This window comes from Falco naumanni, chromosome 6, assembly GCF_017639655.2.
Source record: "Falco naumanni isolate bFalNau1 chromosome 6, bFalNau1.pat, whole genome shotgun sequence".
Classification (NCBI taxonomy): Eukaryota; Metazoa; Chordata; class Aves; order Falconiformes; family Falconidae; genus Falco; species Falco naumanni.
Window position 1 is genome coordinate 10,609,753 of NC_054059.1, and position 15,748 is coordinate 10,625,500.

The 15,748-nt window shown below is 36.8% G+C and overlaps 1 protein-coding gene across 1 annotated transcript in view; it reads left to right on the forward strand.

The window, feature by feature from the left end:
* Positions 1 to 15,748, forward strand: part of COL12A1 (collagen type XII alpha 1 chain) — a 106,066-nt gene that overhangs the window by 5,532 nt on the left and 84,786 nt on the right. The window contains 9 exon segments of the mRNA XM_040598161.1: positions 5,583 to 5,699; positions 6,422 to 6,565; positions 7,482 to 7,538; positions 8,241 to 8,504; positions 8,617 to 8,781; positions 9,233 to 9,406; positions 10,166 to 10,456; positions 10,672 to 11,274; positions 12,627 to 12,899. Coding sequence (XP_040454095.1) covers positions 5,583 to 5,699; positions 6,422 to 6,565; positions 7,482 to 7,538; positions 8,241 to 8,504; positions 8,617 to 8,781; positions 9,233 to 9,406; positions 10,166 to 10,456; positions 10,672 to 11,274; positions 12,627 to 12,899 — 2,088 coding nt within the window.

Below are 15,748 nucleotides of genomic sequence, written 5' to 3' on the forward strand. Positions count from 1 at the left end.
TTCATAGATTCCTAGCTCCTCCACAATGAAACTGGTTCTCCATCAGCACCACAGCTGCTCTGCGAGTCCTTGCAAGCCATGCTTTGTTGCTGTTTGCAAGGTGGTGAGCTGCAGTAATGGTGATAGAGCTTTTCTACAGAGCTACAGCAATGCAGTGGTTTCTAGTCGGATGATCGCTACAAATGCACTCATGGCATTTCACTGGGGAAGTTGTTTATCCTGGACAAGGAAGCCAATCTGTTTTCATGGTCAGCATTTTTGCACTTTTACTGTGAAATTATTCTTGTCTTATTTTGCAATCTTTCTGATGTTTCTCTCTCAGCTTAAACTTCTTGTGCATGATGCTGTATTTTGTGCTTTGTTTAAATCTTTCTTGCCTTTTTAGTCCAGCACTGTAACATTCCAATGCATATCCTGTGTGTCATGTCAGGATTTCTTTCTGTCATGGTATTTTTTCCACCTGTGATCAGAAAGAGCTGGGGGAAATCTATGTCCTTTTGCTAGGTAAGAATTTTTTTCATTATTTTAGTCATATTTTTGCCAAGTAGATTAGTATGTGAATAACTTGTCAGTTATAATCTCAGGGTAATGCTGTGGTGATGTCATGGCTTGTGTAGTTTGTTGCATTTCCTGACGCAGAGGGATTTTCAAAGGTACAGGAAAGGAATGATTATTGGTTCTGTGTGACTTCACTGAGCATGTGAAGGTGCTGACTTTCCCATGTTTCAGGAACGGGTTCAGACCTAGAAAAGTCTAGTTTCTAGGTTGGAGGTAGGGAAGGAAAGCATCACTAAGCCAAGCACAGGACCTTTGTTGTAGTGCAGAAAAGCGTTTGTCAGGTGAAAAATCTGTCTGCAGGACATGCAATAGAGGAAGTGACGAATAATTGCAGCACAGCAGTTACAGAGGATTAGAAAGTTTCTCATATAATAAACCTTGTGTTGAGTATATTATTTTTCATTGACTGGATAGTTTAGAGATGATCTGGGGTAGCTGAAACTTTTGAAGCTAACCACCTACCCAGCTTTGGAACTGGTTGGTGGGACCATTATTTTATTACCTTTTGATGTCTGATTTCTATCTTTTGAGAAACTAGGTTTTGATTTCTAAGTTCCTAAAGAGAAAAACACATAGAAATTTGTATATACATGAAAGTGACTCATGTCAGGAGTAAAAACTTCCCGTTTTTCCTACTGCTAATTAGAAGCAAAGTGTACGCATGTGTGTCTGTGTATACACACAGACACACATACATATATATGCACAAACATGCGTAAAATTTGGTAAATATTCATGCATGCAGTGTGTGTATATATGCAATTAGGTTTAGTTACAAATATTTTTATAAGTGTAGGTATATATAATTAAATTATTTTTAAAAAAATACACTATGAGCTATATATCTTGTATCTTGAAGAAATTTCATATACATCTATAAAATAAAAAAATGCAAGTATACAGGTGGCAATGTTTCTGCATTGTGATTGACAATAAGTGTATGACAAGGCCGAGAAGCTGCTTTTTACTACATTTCTAGGCTATAGCTCATTTTTTCTCCCATTCACATTGGCAACACTGACTTCAGAGGAGCTTGACTGGGATCCTGATATAGTTTTTTGTGTCAAATTCATGACATTTATGAAGAAAATAGTAAATCAGGAGTTTTGGCCTCTTCCAACCCCAGCAGGTCTTATCTGAGTGAGAGCAAGGCTGGTCTTGTTCTTCAGCTTCTGTGGCCTGTACATTCTTTTTTAACGTGGGCTAGCATGTTATTTCATATGCTAATTATGGTGAGTCTTTTCCAGTGATGGGATTACAGATTTTGTTTCACATAAGGAGTGGATGGCAGCTACTTCCAAGTTATGTCACTTTTAAGTCTGATTCTAGATTTAAATTTCTTGTTCTTCCCATTATATTTTACTTCTCTCTTGTTAAGATATTCATTGGGATCCTCTAGCAGTCATATTGTGTTACCTGTAAAAAGCCATAGACTTTTGTATATTAGGTTTGTATTACCTGTTAAGTAATACAAGCTAGTATAAGACATACATAGCATGAGAAAAATGCCTTGCTCTGTATTTTTTGTTTCAGAAAATATACTGATATTATACATGTGTGTACCCAAGGAGTGGCAATGAATTAAGTATATTATGTCTGATTTTTTTTCTTTTCTTTCTTTTGTGGTGCATAAGGTAGGACATCTGATTGGGGAAGTTATCATATCACAGTTCTAAGAGTGGTGGAAAATAATACTGTGCAAACATTATGGTCATGCAGCAAGATATTTTTTTACAATGCTGGAAACCTGTAGGGAAGCCATACATTTCTGTGCATCAACAGTGGAATCACTGCATTAAGGCAACGTTATAACACCATTGCATGTTACAATCACGATCCTGTACCTTGACAAGTCAGTGAGAGGTCTGACATGGATTTTGATGGACACAGGGTCAGACTGATCAGCAGTGTCATTACACTGTAAGCATCGGTGCAACTTCACTTCCACAAGTAACCTGACATCAAAACTTCTTGCTTGAGTAAAGCTGGGCTCACACATAAACCTGGAGAGTGAAGTTTTAAGCTTTGTCCCTGTAATGGGACAAACTCCCACCACAACCAGGGGCATTTTATTCCTAGTAATCTAGTCTGGTTCCATAGTGCAGATGTATTATTTTTCCACTAGTAAATTCTTTTCTGAAAGAAGAATTTTAATAAGGTGGAGCAATAGTTGCCCTGTTTGATTATCACAATAAGATTTTAATTGTCTAAACATTTTGCTGTACTTCAGATTGACTTACTGCTGTTAGTCATATGACCATGGTTTGGTCTTCACCCCACAGCTGGTTTCACATGGGTGAAATCTGACCCATGTGAAGGTCCATGGATGTTTGGAGGTTTTGTTTGAGTAACAAAAGCTCACAGGCCATCTGGAAAACATTTTGACGGCATTGGATCCAAACTGGCTTTTTTTCACTCGGGCAAGGTTCCTTTTTGGATTTCAATTGGAGAAGTATTCCATGCTTGAGTTTGATAAACCAGCCACAGGTTGAGAAGGAATGGATTTAAAGCACAGCAACAAAGGCTGGGGTTAGGTGTCGGGAATAACTTTATGATGACAAAGGCATTGAAGCATTGGAGTAATTTCTGTGGGAAGATAGTAGTCTTGCCAACAGTGGAGGTCTTTAAGAACGATCTGAGCAAACATGTCGGGAATGACATGGAGTGGCTGATTATGTCTTGGCTGTGGGATGGATGAGGGGACTTTCTGAGGTCCCCTGCAACACCATTGTTCTAAAAGGCTATGAACACCTGGATGAATGGATACGTCACTTACATATCGATGTACTATTCTTGTTACCTGCCAAGATCCACATCTGAATTGTCATAAGATGGATTTAAATCCTCTAAAATGTTAAAGACTTTTCCTCACAGTCAGTTTTTTCAGTTTATCTGGAATCCGGTCATTTGGATATCAACAAGTTGGGCTGCTGCTGTCCTTCAGCAGTTAAAGCCTAGTCTCTGCTGCAACATGCCAATTTACTTGCAAGGTTGGTGGCGCTATTTTTTCCATGTACTGAATTTTTTTTTTAAAGCATGCTCAGGTCAGTTGTCTCTGCCTTTGCATTAAATTTGTCCTGAGCCATTGCTACTGAAACAATATTTTATAATGATATTCTTATCATCTAAATGTATTTTACTATTAACACGTGTTGCATGATTTTGATACTGAGTAACTACCCTGCTGTCTCTAGCGTTGTGATACTCATAAACTGAATGATGAATAAACTATGCATGCAGGTTAATGGTCTAATCTCACTGCCTGTGTATGGACAATAGGAAAAATAACATTTACTTCAGTACTAGTGTGTCTATTGTATCAGTATTACAAAGCCATATTATCCTATGGTTGGAAATGACAGGAAATTAAAAGGATAAAAATGCCTACACAATTGGTTGCCAGCTGTTTGGAGCTCAGTATTACTTACTGCAATTGGACCGTGTCTTCTCATAAGTGTACATTCTAGCATTTATTTCTTTATGTGGTCTTTAAATTGTGTTCAAAAGTGAAACAAAATCTGACACATGATGGAGATCTTCCATGAAACAGAGAAGATCTGTCTATTAAAAATGCCTGCAAAATGATCTCACAAGTAGTTAAGGAAAGTATGGCTGAATCTAATCTTACTTTGTAGACCTATTTAAACAGTAATATATAATACACCTACCATGCACTGACAGTGAGTCAGTAAAATACTGCATGAATAAGCATGACAATTTTACAAAGAGAATATCATTATAAAATATTTATGAAACCTCTTTGTGTAATGAACCTTGTACATGGAGGCTTTTGTCCATTGTGGGAAGCTAAAAAAAATAATAATCAACATTTCATTTACATATGCATGATGCTGCAAAATAGCGTATGTAAACTATTTCTTTCTGTACTGTTCAGTTACTTCTGTCATCAGCTCCAAGTTTTATTTGCAGTCATTTGTTCAGATCACTGGTGGCCTCTTTGCTGTTTTCTATAAATTCTGTAAAATAAATGTCCATAAATATACTTTGATGTTGTCTTTTCATAATTAACCATTGTGTTGTTTGGAACCATACTGGCATTTTATGTTAAAATGCCACTACTAGTATGGGTACACCTGCTGCAAAGGGAACATTAAAACAATAGTTTACACCTCTGAAATTGTACAGCCATCTGGTGTAAACAGGTAGAATCTTATTTTTGTGAGCTTTCACATCAGCTCAAATATTTCAGCAAATTGCAACCATTGCTAACCCCATTTGTTGTCCTTTTAGTTCCTGAACCCTTTGCAGCCATATGCAAAGTATGTCACTTTAGTGGCTTATAGGAACAAAGGGGTGGAGCTCTCCATATTTTGAAATAAAATGATACATCAGTATATCATTATTACTAATATACATTTTACATGTATATTTATATCTGGACCCTAACAGAAATTGTTTTACTGAATATTAAATACCCAATCTTTTCCTGTATTCTTTGAAATATTTTTTTCTCTGCCAAGTTTCTAGATTCAGTGAAATTGGTAAGAAATATGACTATGCAGAGACTATATCAAAAAGCTGATAAATTCTTTGATGTCTAATTAAGAAGAATGCTGTGTTCTCAATGTCTTAAATGATCTCATGGTATTGTAAGCAGGTTGTGATTTGGCATGCTTGTACGGATTGCACCCAGCATGTAAAAAAAATTCCTTTAATTGTTATGTGAAACGTTTGCATATGTGGTGATTATCTGTGAACTCATTGTACATGTATCCAAATGTGTTTTCTATTGTGCTTGATTTTGCTGGCCATTCTTGAATGTCTTGGCAACTCAAGAAACATATGTTCTGTGCTGTCCTCTGTAATGCATATACTCTTTGATGTTTTGTCATATTTTGTCAGCTTTTATTTTACTCTTTTTCCAACAACATATCTTTATATTTGTTGGAAACAAATTTATGCAAAGACAATTTTAGTAAGCTTTGCTCAACATTATTTTATTTATTCATTTGCCAAAACTTGTTCAAACTTTTAAACATCCACCTGGTATAAATCTTTTGCAGTTAATCCACCATCAGACTTGAATTTTACAATTATAGATGAACATAATGTTCAAATGTCATGGAAAAGGCCACCAGAGGCAATAGTGGGTTACAGGATAACGGTGGTTCCAACAAATGGTAAGTTCTGGGAAAATGTGTTATGTCATTACATTTTTTTAAAACTTGATTTTCACTTACATCTAACTTAAATATGAGAGTAGCTACTAACATCTTTCTGAAGTGTTTGATCAAGACAAGTGATTGTTCCAAGTTAGAGTTCTTCTTACCATAGTATTTACACTTTGGGGGCTGCAAGTAGTAAGTTTTGGACATCTTTCCTTTGCAAGGAGTGAAAAGAAGGTAGAATCATCACCCTGCTCCTCTTCTATGCTTTTACCTTAGAGAATCGTATTGTACTTTGTTCAAGTACTTCTCCCAGGGGAAATAATGCATGCGGCAGGTAATGATGCAGTAGTGTCGTCTAAATTCCTGATAATGGCTAAGACACTCATTCTTCCATTTTATTTTGAGAAATGAAATCAGTGTAAAAGTGATATTGAATTGGAATGGGACCATGATTTCTTAGATGATAGTACATTTTGTATGTGCATTTTAAGTTTCAAATTTTCAGGAATTTATTAAACGCTTCAGTAATTTTTTTCACTATTGAAAACAAGTTAGTTCAAAGTTTCATGTTTCAAAATTCATTCTTCAGGAAAAAAGAAAGTGTGTCATTCTAAAATTATTATTGGATTTTAGATAGATTATTCTCTGTTGCATTTTTTTTTTTAAATGATCGACTTGTCATTGATATTACTGGATTTAAAGGCTGCATTAACTGTTTTATATATGTATTGCAGATGGGCCTACTAAAGAATTTACTCTTTCACCTAGCACTACCCAAACTATCTTATCAGATCTTATACCTGCTGTAGAGTATGTTGTATCAATATCTTCATATGATGAAAGAGAGGAGAGTCTACCTGTTTTTGGCCAACTGACAAGTAAGTACCTGTAATACCCTTAGAAAACCAAGATAAGTGGGTGGTCATTCACAAAACTTGGCTTTGTTCTGGTTCCTCAACAAAAGTGCCACGTCCCTAAACCCTGATCAGATGTAGCTGTCTGAACAGTCTTTTTCTATTAAGCCTAATTCCTAGTAGAAGCAGAGATAATTTGCAAGAGGTAAGAGGAGGCTAACATAGATATATTGTGGCTGATAACCCCTCTAGAATTCTTTGCAGGAGGCCACTGGTTCTTTTGAGCTAAACCTGCTTCCTATAAACTGCGTCTGCTTAAGTCAAGGGGAAGTTTCTCATTGACCTCAGTAACAAATGAATCTAACCGGCTTCTTCTGTGGGAGGAAAAAAAAGACTAACTACCTTCATCAAACAATAAAATATAACACAATGTATATGTATCTATATGCGTAATAAAATATGGAATTTACATTTTTATAATTTATATTTAGTAATTAAATATAGCATACAATTAATTAAATAAAAATGTTAAGCACAGCAAACTATCTTATATGACACATTTTGTCACATGTCCCGGGCTTCCCAAACAACCTCGGGAAAATGACTTATGATGAGTTCCCTGACGTGTTAGAGAGGGGTGATACTGGGTATTTCATCCAAGGATATTGCCATTAATTTTCAGGAAATTACTGTACAAGATGTACAAATACAGAGGATTCTTAATTATTTGTGTTTTCTGTCTTTTGTGTTGCCCTGAATGGTATATTGTCAAATCTGTAAGGACAGGTGAACAGGTGATGTATTCATGACTTGCATTTATATTTTCATGTTCCCTGGCTTGTCAGATTAGAGCCTGTAATTCCCTACACACTTTTCTTTGATATTTACAAATTTAACCTGATTTCCTCCATTAATTCTCTCTATGTTGTGCTTTGTGCAGTTCAGACAGGTGGTCCAGGGATACCAGAGGAAAAGAAGGTTGAGGCTCAATTACAAAGTAAGGTGTTTCATCTTTCAACTGATCTGACATTTTAGAGATAAGTGAGTTCTAGCTCTAGGGCCCCATAAAGTTAAGCTGTGTTCCTGTGTTACCTAGCAATGAAATTAACTTGTAAACTTGTCCAGAGTTAAGAAAACTTGGGAAGGGACTGGGATGGAAGGAATTTATAGCCATATTGAAAGAATAAGGTGCAAAGCTGGTACCAAAACTGAGAATTTCAAGCAACTAAGCCAAGCAAGTCCATGAGTGTCTTGGTCCTATTAATAAAAGGCTTTGTGCTGTGGATAAAAGGCATTGCAGAAGAACCTGTGTAGCTGTTGTGGAGAGATAAAGATGCAAAGCAGAAGTGGTAACAAAATGAAATGTTCCTATAACATCAAACTGTTGTAAAAAGCTTTGTGTCTGATTTTCATCTGCTGTGGCATAACAACTTGTGCAATAGCATGAGAGGTGTCTCAAAACTGAGTATCTAGGTGACAGTTTCCTTTTGGTAATTGCAGCTAGAAGGCTTGTATGGGTGTTCACTTATGTGAATAATGCTTTCCCAAATCAGATGTTCCAAATAAGAATATCAAGCTATTAAATATCTGCTTGTTTTGGCTTTCACCTACTAAGTTTCTGTCAGACATTTCATACTGATTTATGCAATGCAATTTCTCATTTGCTAACAGAGATTTTTTTTGTGTATGTGTATTCCAGGATGCTCCATAAGTGCAATGACAGATTTAGTTTTCCTGGTAGATGGTTCATGGAGTGTAGGGAGAAATAACTTTGGATATATTTTGGACTTCATGGTTGCCCTTGTATCAGCTTTTGACATTGGGGAAGAAAAGACAAAAGTTGGAGTTGTTCAGTACAGTTCAGATACAAGAACAGAGTTCAATTTAAACCAGTATTTCAGAAGAAGTGATCTTATTGATGCAATTAAAAGGATACCTTACAAAGGTGGCAACACAATGACAGGTACAGATTTCCCACATATATGCTTATTCAGCATTTCATTTTATAATTCAAATTTGCTTAAATCCTAGTTCATTCAGGCCTAATAAAACACAAGTTGTGCTGGTATTTTTAGGTGAGGCTATTGATTACTTGGTTCAAAACACCTTCACTGAGTCTGCTGGAGCAAGAAAAGGCTTTCCCAAAGTAGCAATTGTCATTACGGATGGAAAAGCTCAAGATGAAGTTGAAATACCTGCAAGAGAGCTTCGCAACATAGGAGTTGAAGTTTTTATTTTGGGTATGTTGAGTTTTTCTGATGTTTGAGAGATTAACATTCCTAAAGAAGTAAGTTGTATGTTTTACAGATTCTAGACATGTTTCAAGAATTTCGCTATGTCACTCCTTCCATGTGTATGCCTTGGAGTGAGTTGTTTGCACACTCCAGAGTGGAACATACCAGTTGTGTTGATTTGATAGTAATTCTGTAGCTCCTACATGGAGACTAAAATGACTGACAAGCACAGTTTCAACCTCAGCCTTATTGCATATACCATGTTATTTTCTCAGGCTGAAAATGTCACCTCATCACATTAATCATTTTTTTTGTAGTTTGATTATTGATAATGACAGAAGACAGAGCTGAATTAAACTCAGCTTTACCCCAGGATGTTCTGATACTTTATGAATGCATTCACAGGTGTCTGTATTTTATGGCCACTTAACACAGTCTTGCCTGTCGCAACTTCTAGGAATCAAAGCAGCAGATGCAAAGGAACTCAAGCTAATTGCATCTCAGCCTTCACTGAAGCATGTGTTCAATGTGGCTAATTTTGATGGAATTGTGGATATACAGAATGAAATTATCTTGCAAGTGTGCTCCGGTGTTGATGAACAGCTAGGTGAACTGGTTAGTGGAGAAGAAGGTGAGATACTTTATATAAATGTATTTATTGACTTCAGTTTACTCTGATGAATACTTAAGGGGCTATTCATACTTCCTTTACTTTGTTTCTGGAATTTGATCCATTTCCTCATTTAGCAAGTGTGGAAAACAAGTCTTAGCTTTGTGCATTTAAATGCAGAAAACCAGAATATGTGATGTAGTAGATTTGGAATAGCTCCATTATTCCGTAGTTTCAAGGGCAGCACAATGATGTGCAGTTGTTAGAGTCTTATACGGTCAGTTTGAACACAGGCATCACTCACTCCTATGGAAAAAATGTACTTAAGGGAAAAAAACTGCTTGGTGAAGACGCAGAATATGTCATAAGTTAAGAACCAAAGAATGAAAACTAGAGAATGCTGAGAAAACATGGACATCAAGCTGTGTCATTGCAGCTTTCTGGCCTAGTTACTCTTTGACCAAAATGGCAGCAGAGGTGACTTCACTGTCATAGTGCTCTGCTCAAGTCCGCATTTGTTCACACTCTGTACTGTGTTCTCCTGGAACTTCTACTATACTTGGGGGACCACAAATGCATTTTTCATATTTCTGCCCTCTCACTGATGCCTCATTTGGACTGTCCTTTAATTCACTTGTGTTTATTTATGCTACAAAAAATATGTCATTTTTAGTAAAGATTAAGTAAGCATGACTAAATTTATTCCAGAAATAAAAATGTGGAAGAAAATCTGTTTACAATTGTAATTAACATTTTGGGTTCGCTTTTGATTTCTTTCAGTGGTGGAGCCTCCTTCAAATCTGGTGGCCACTCAGATCTCCTCAAAATCTGTTAGGATCACTTGGGATCCATCCACAAGCCAAGTAACTGGCTATCGACTGCAGTTCATTCCAATGATAGCTGGTGGAAAACAACATGTACTGAGCGTGGGTCCTCAGACTACTGCTCTGAATGTTAAAGATCTCTCTCCAGACACAGAGTATCAAATTAATGTTTATGCAATGAAAGGACTGACCCCCAGTGAGCCAATAACGATAATGGAGAAAACACAACAAGTAAAAGTTCAAGTGGGTGAGTTAGGAGCTACTATGTTATTTTCACACAGTAGCTTTTTGTTGTTTAAACCTCTGATGCTTGTTTTAATATCATACCTTTATTATTTGTAAGAAACATCATTACTTAGCATGGTTTATTTTAATTAAAAGCAACTGGATATGATACATGAACTGCAAATACAATTGTGACACTGTGTATCTGTTTATAGCGGTGTTTCTTTTTCTTTACAGAATGCTCACGTGGTGTGGATGTAAAAGCTGATGTTGTGTTTTTAGTGGATGGTTCCTACAGCATTGGTATCGCCAATTTTGTTAAAGTAAGAGCTTTTTTGGAAGTGTTAGTTAAAAGCTTTGAGATATCACCTCGGAAAGTACAGATAAGTCTTGTACAGTACAGCAGAGATCCCCATATGGAGTTTTCTTTGAACAGATACAACAGAGTGGAAGACATAATTCAGGCTATTAACACCTTCCCCTACAGAGGTGGATCTACCAACACAGGCAAAGCAATGACATATGTGAGGGAGAAAGTATTTGTTACCAGCAAAGGCTCAAGACCAAATGTGCCGAGAGTCATGATTCTTATTACTGATGGAAAATCGTCAGATGCTTTTAAAGAACCTGCAATAAAGCTGAGGGATGCAGATGTAGAAATATTTGCAGTTGGTGTGAAGGATGCAGTGCGTACAGAGTTAGAAGCAATTGCATCACCTCCTGCTGAAACCCATGTTTACACAGTGGAAGATTTTGATGCTTTTCAAAGAATATCATTTGAACTCACACAGTCTGTCTGCCTGCGGATTGAGCAGGAACTGGCTGCTATAAGGAAAAAATGTAAGTAAGTGCAATGAAAAATGTCTGAACCAATGTTTTGTGATTGTAGTTACCTAGACAAATAGATGTTGATGAAATTGTACATATACACATGGAAATTTTAATAACAGGGGATTTGGTTCTCATTTTCAAACATTTTCAAAGCAACAGGGGAAATTAATGGAGAAATGGACATGAAAAAATTCTTGGAGAAGTATTTTTTCCCCCTTCTCCCCTAGGCACATAGAAAGTTGTTAAAAGTGTGTGTCTGTATGGAATGACCTTAGTGGATGTGCTCTGTTTTACACTTGATGTCTTAGTTAAAGCAGTTACTTACTAGGGCCATTCTTCTTTAGCTGTCCAAAATGAGGTAGTTAGTCTAAGCTTGTCTTTTAGAATTTCAAAGGCAGTAAAAAAATGCTGACACGTCCAGAGGGTGATTAGATTCATTTTTAGGGTAAAATGAATGGCCCTCTGAAATGGGCTTATACAAAACAATTTGAGACAGCAGATGCTAAGTGATACTAATCTCAATCTAACTGTAGAGACTGAAGTAGTACGTGAAAGTCTTCACATGTATCCAACTTGGTGAATTTGGATAATGTTTAATATTTAAAAGATTTTTAAATGACCAACTTTTGGTTAACTAAAGTTACTTATGATTAGTTGCACGCTCAGTGTCCCTACCAATGTTTAGTAGAACACTAAACATTGGATAGTCCCCAGTATTGAACACCCCACTCTCTTTAAAAATAAAGCCTTTTGCTTCAGGATAGTTTTGAGGAACAAACCAGAAAAGCAGCCTTTGTTTTAGAGGGCTCAAGCTGTCTTAACATCCCCACTGTTAGGCTGACTAGGCCAACCAAAACAAGCCTGGAATGTCAGGTTTGCGTTGTGCCTCATGTCAAGACCCTTGTTTCCCCTTTGCCTCCATCCTTGAAAAAATACTGGGATTTATTTTGTCCTATTTCTAATCTAGATCCGAAACCCCCCAAGGATTCTTAGTTCCCGAGGGCATAATGTTATTGCTGTTCATGGGACGTAAGAAAAAGGGAACCAACTTGATCATCAGATTCTAACTTCAGTTTCATAAGTAATTGTTTTGGATGGACTGTTCTCATTTGATCTAGAAATCACTGAGTTGGTGCTTCTCCTCATTGTCATATGATTTGAGACAACTTAGATATGATCTTCATGAAATTTGATAGTTATAAGCAAATATAGAAAACAAATACTGTTGCATGTGCAATAAAATATTTGTGCAGTTAGAATAAATCAAAGTATTGAGGGACATTTTTCATTTATTTTAGAGGTTTTGTGTTAAAAATGTTCTAGCAAGTATGCCTCATCTATGCATTTTTATTTCCATACAGCTTATGTACCTGCAAAGAATATGGTCTTTTCCGATGTAACATCTGACAGTTTCAAAGTGAGCTGGTCTCCAGCTGGATCTGAGGTTTTGTCCTATCTCATTAAATATAAAGTAGCAGTTGGTGGAGAGGACTTCATTGTTTCAGTACCAGCTTCAAGTACTAGCTCAGTTCTCACCAACCTGCTACCTGAGACTACTTACGCAGTCAGTGTGATTTCTGAGTATGAAGATGGTGATGGCCCTCCCTTGGATGGAGAGGAAACCACCTTAGAAGGTAGGCTTCCCATTATTAGGTTGCAAAAGAGTCATATGTTCAAATAATAATTTGCTTAATTGAGGGAATGGGTGTATGTGGAACAGCCAGCTAAGGTTGAGAAGCTGTATTGGTACGCAGGATGAGAATACACATTATTGTCTCTCAATGCATTTAGTAAAGATATAAAATTCCAATAATAGGCCAACATTAAATTGTTAAGATTGGATTTTATTTTCCCTGAAAGTTGGATGGATGCTATATTTCTATGCAGTGACCTATTTTCAAATGAAGTGGTGTGTTGTCAATAAAAAATTCATTGGCATGTAGTAATCTTAATATACACTTCAGTTGGACTAGATGGTCATTGTAGGTCCCTTCCAACTGAACTACCTTATCCTATCCTATCCTATCCTATCCTATCCTATCCTATCCTATCCTATCCTATCCTATCCTATCCTATCCTATCGTACTCTGATGCAGGAATGCATGTTGACTTTAACACTTTTAAAGTCCAGTACGTACCTATGTAATTTGCTGTGTCTACATCTAACTTACATTAATAGAAATTCGGGTTTATATACCATAGGCTTAAAGGGGGCTGAGTTTTTGGTCAGCTGTTTCTCATCAGAACTTCATGGGTCCGATTCAATAACTCTTGCTGATTCAAAATTTCCATTGATGACAGTGTGAGTTTGTTGTGGTTTAACCCCAGCTGGTAATTAACAGTAACACAGCCGCTCGCTCACTCACCCCCTCCCCGCGCCCAGGGGGTGGAGAGGAGAGTCAGAAAGGAATGTAAAACTCCAGGCTTGAGATAAGAACGGTTTAATAATTAAGATAAAATAAACCCAAAAGAACAGTAATATTAATAATAAAAAGAAAAATAATTAACAGTTATAATGAAAAGGATGGAGAAGGGAAGACAAATGAAATCTAAAGGGAAGGGAGGAAAGAAAACTAGTGACACAGAATACAACTGCTCACCGCCTGCTGGCTGATGCCCAGCCAGTCCCAAGCAACAATTGGCAGGCACCAGCCAACCCCCCAGTTTATATACTGGGCATGCCGTCCCATGGTATGGAATACCTCTTTGACTAGTTCAGCTCAGCTGACCTGGCTGTGTCCCCTCCCAGTTTCTTGTGCCCCTCCAGCCTTTTTGCTGGCAGGGCCTGAAAAACCAAGAAGTCCCCAACCCAGTACAAACACTACCCAGCAACAACCAAAACCATCATCAGTGTATCAACACTGTTCCCACACCAAATCCAAAACACAGCACTGCGCTAGCCATCAAGAAGAAAGTTATCTCAGCTGAAACCAGGACAGAGTTTATGTGATCAATGGCTGTAAATTTAAGCAAGGTAGCTGTACTTGTTTTGATAGAGTTGCCGTGATGCATTTCCACTGATTTAAAGGAGAAGGATAACAGAAAAATTGTTTTTCTATTTCCATAGTTGAATACTCAGTTCAGCCTAAATCATGATTTTTAAAATATTGATCCAGTCTTTTTCATTATTCCATGCTGTCATTTGTGACCTTTGGTGATGTAAATGGTTCCAAGGCAGCAAAAGAAGCAGCATGGAAATTTGTTAATTGCTCTTTTCTCTTAGGACTGATAGAAATACACACTTATAAAATAGCTCAGTTTGGAAGATACAGGTTTCACTGTTGGTGTGCATATTTCCATGACTGTACCAGTCAGAATGTTTTGGCCGCACATAACTTTCCCTTAGGAAAACAGACAAGCTCTTGGCTGATAGAATATATAGCTTTTGAGTGTAAGGGACAGGAGAAGGAATAGCTTTTATAAAAATAATCACTATTCCCATGTTGTAACTGATACTGCCTTAAATAATTGTCAGCATCTTGATTTGATGAAATCCCAACATGTCTGAGAAGACACAGTTCTTCTGCAATCATGTAAACGTCAGCAGCTTTCCATGCAGATCCAGCTAACAACTGGGGCCAGACAGATTTCTTGGCAATTAACCTTGGTTTCAGTCTTTTAAAGAATTTGAAATCGAATATTGTGTTTCTGATTAGTAGAAGACAAGTTTGTTTCTTTTAAAATAGGATTATTAATTGTTCCATTCTTAACAGGTCTGTAATTTAACACTGAATGACAATGCTTTTGGCATATACTGTTCCAGTTGCATTAGCTTTAGATAGTAAATAGCAAAAACCAAAACAATTTTTGCCTTAATGACAGTGATACATACTGCTTGGCAACTTGCAGTACAGTAGAACTTAATGTATGTTGGAAACGTCAAGTTTTTTGGTGTGCCCACTGAGTTCATATGAAATGACCTGAGCTGCTATATCTTTTTTCAAGGAGCAGGCTAGGTTAAATGATTCAACACAGTTTTTCATTAATTTCTGGAATATTTCTTGTCTTTGAGATTGAGACTTAATTCAGAAGTGTTTTTTAAGCATTAGATGCAACTCATATTGAAATGAGTATATTTTTTGTTGTGAAATATTTTTTGTGTGTTTTTTTCCCCTGTTACATTTACTTTGGTCATTTTGTTAAAATAGGTGAGCTGCCTCTGTGTAGTCAGGTGTATCTGACATTTATCTGTAAATGGAGGTGGTGCAGAAGCAAATGGCCACAGCAAAGAAACCTGTATGATTTATTGTGTTAAGAAATTTCCCCACCATGCCCAAATGTCCCTTACACAGTCAAATTCTGCTGTTACTGCTAAACACAGTCAGTCTTAAGTTTCAGAAGCAGTTGTATAAACTGGGATTAATACAACTGGGACAGCTTTGTTACACTGCTGGTTGTAACCCTGGCCCTAAATTATCAGAAATGACTAATGGTTTGTCTACCTTTAAGCAATGGAAAGGCAATATAAACTGTTTTGATAAAC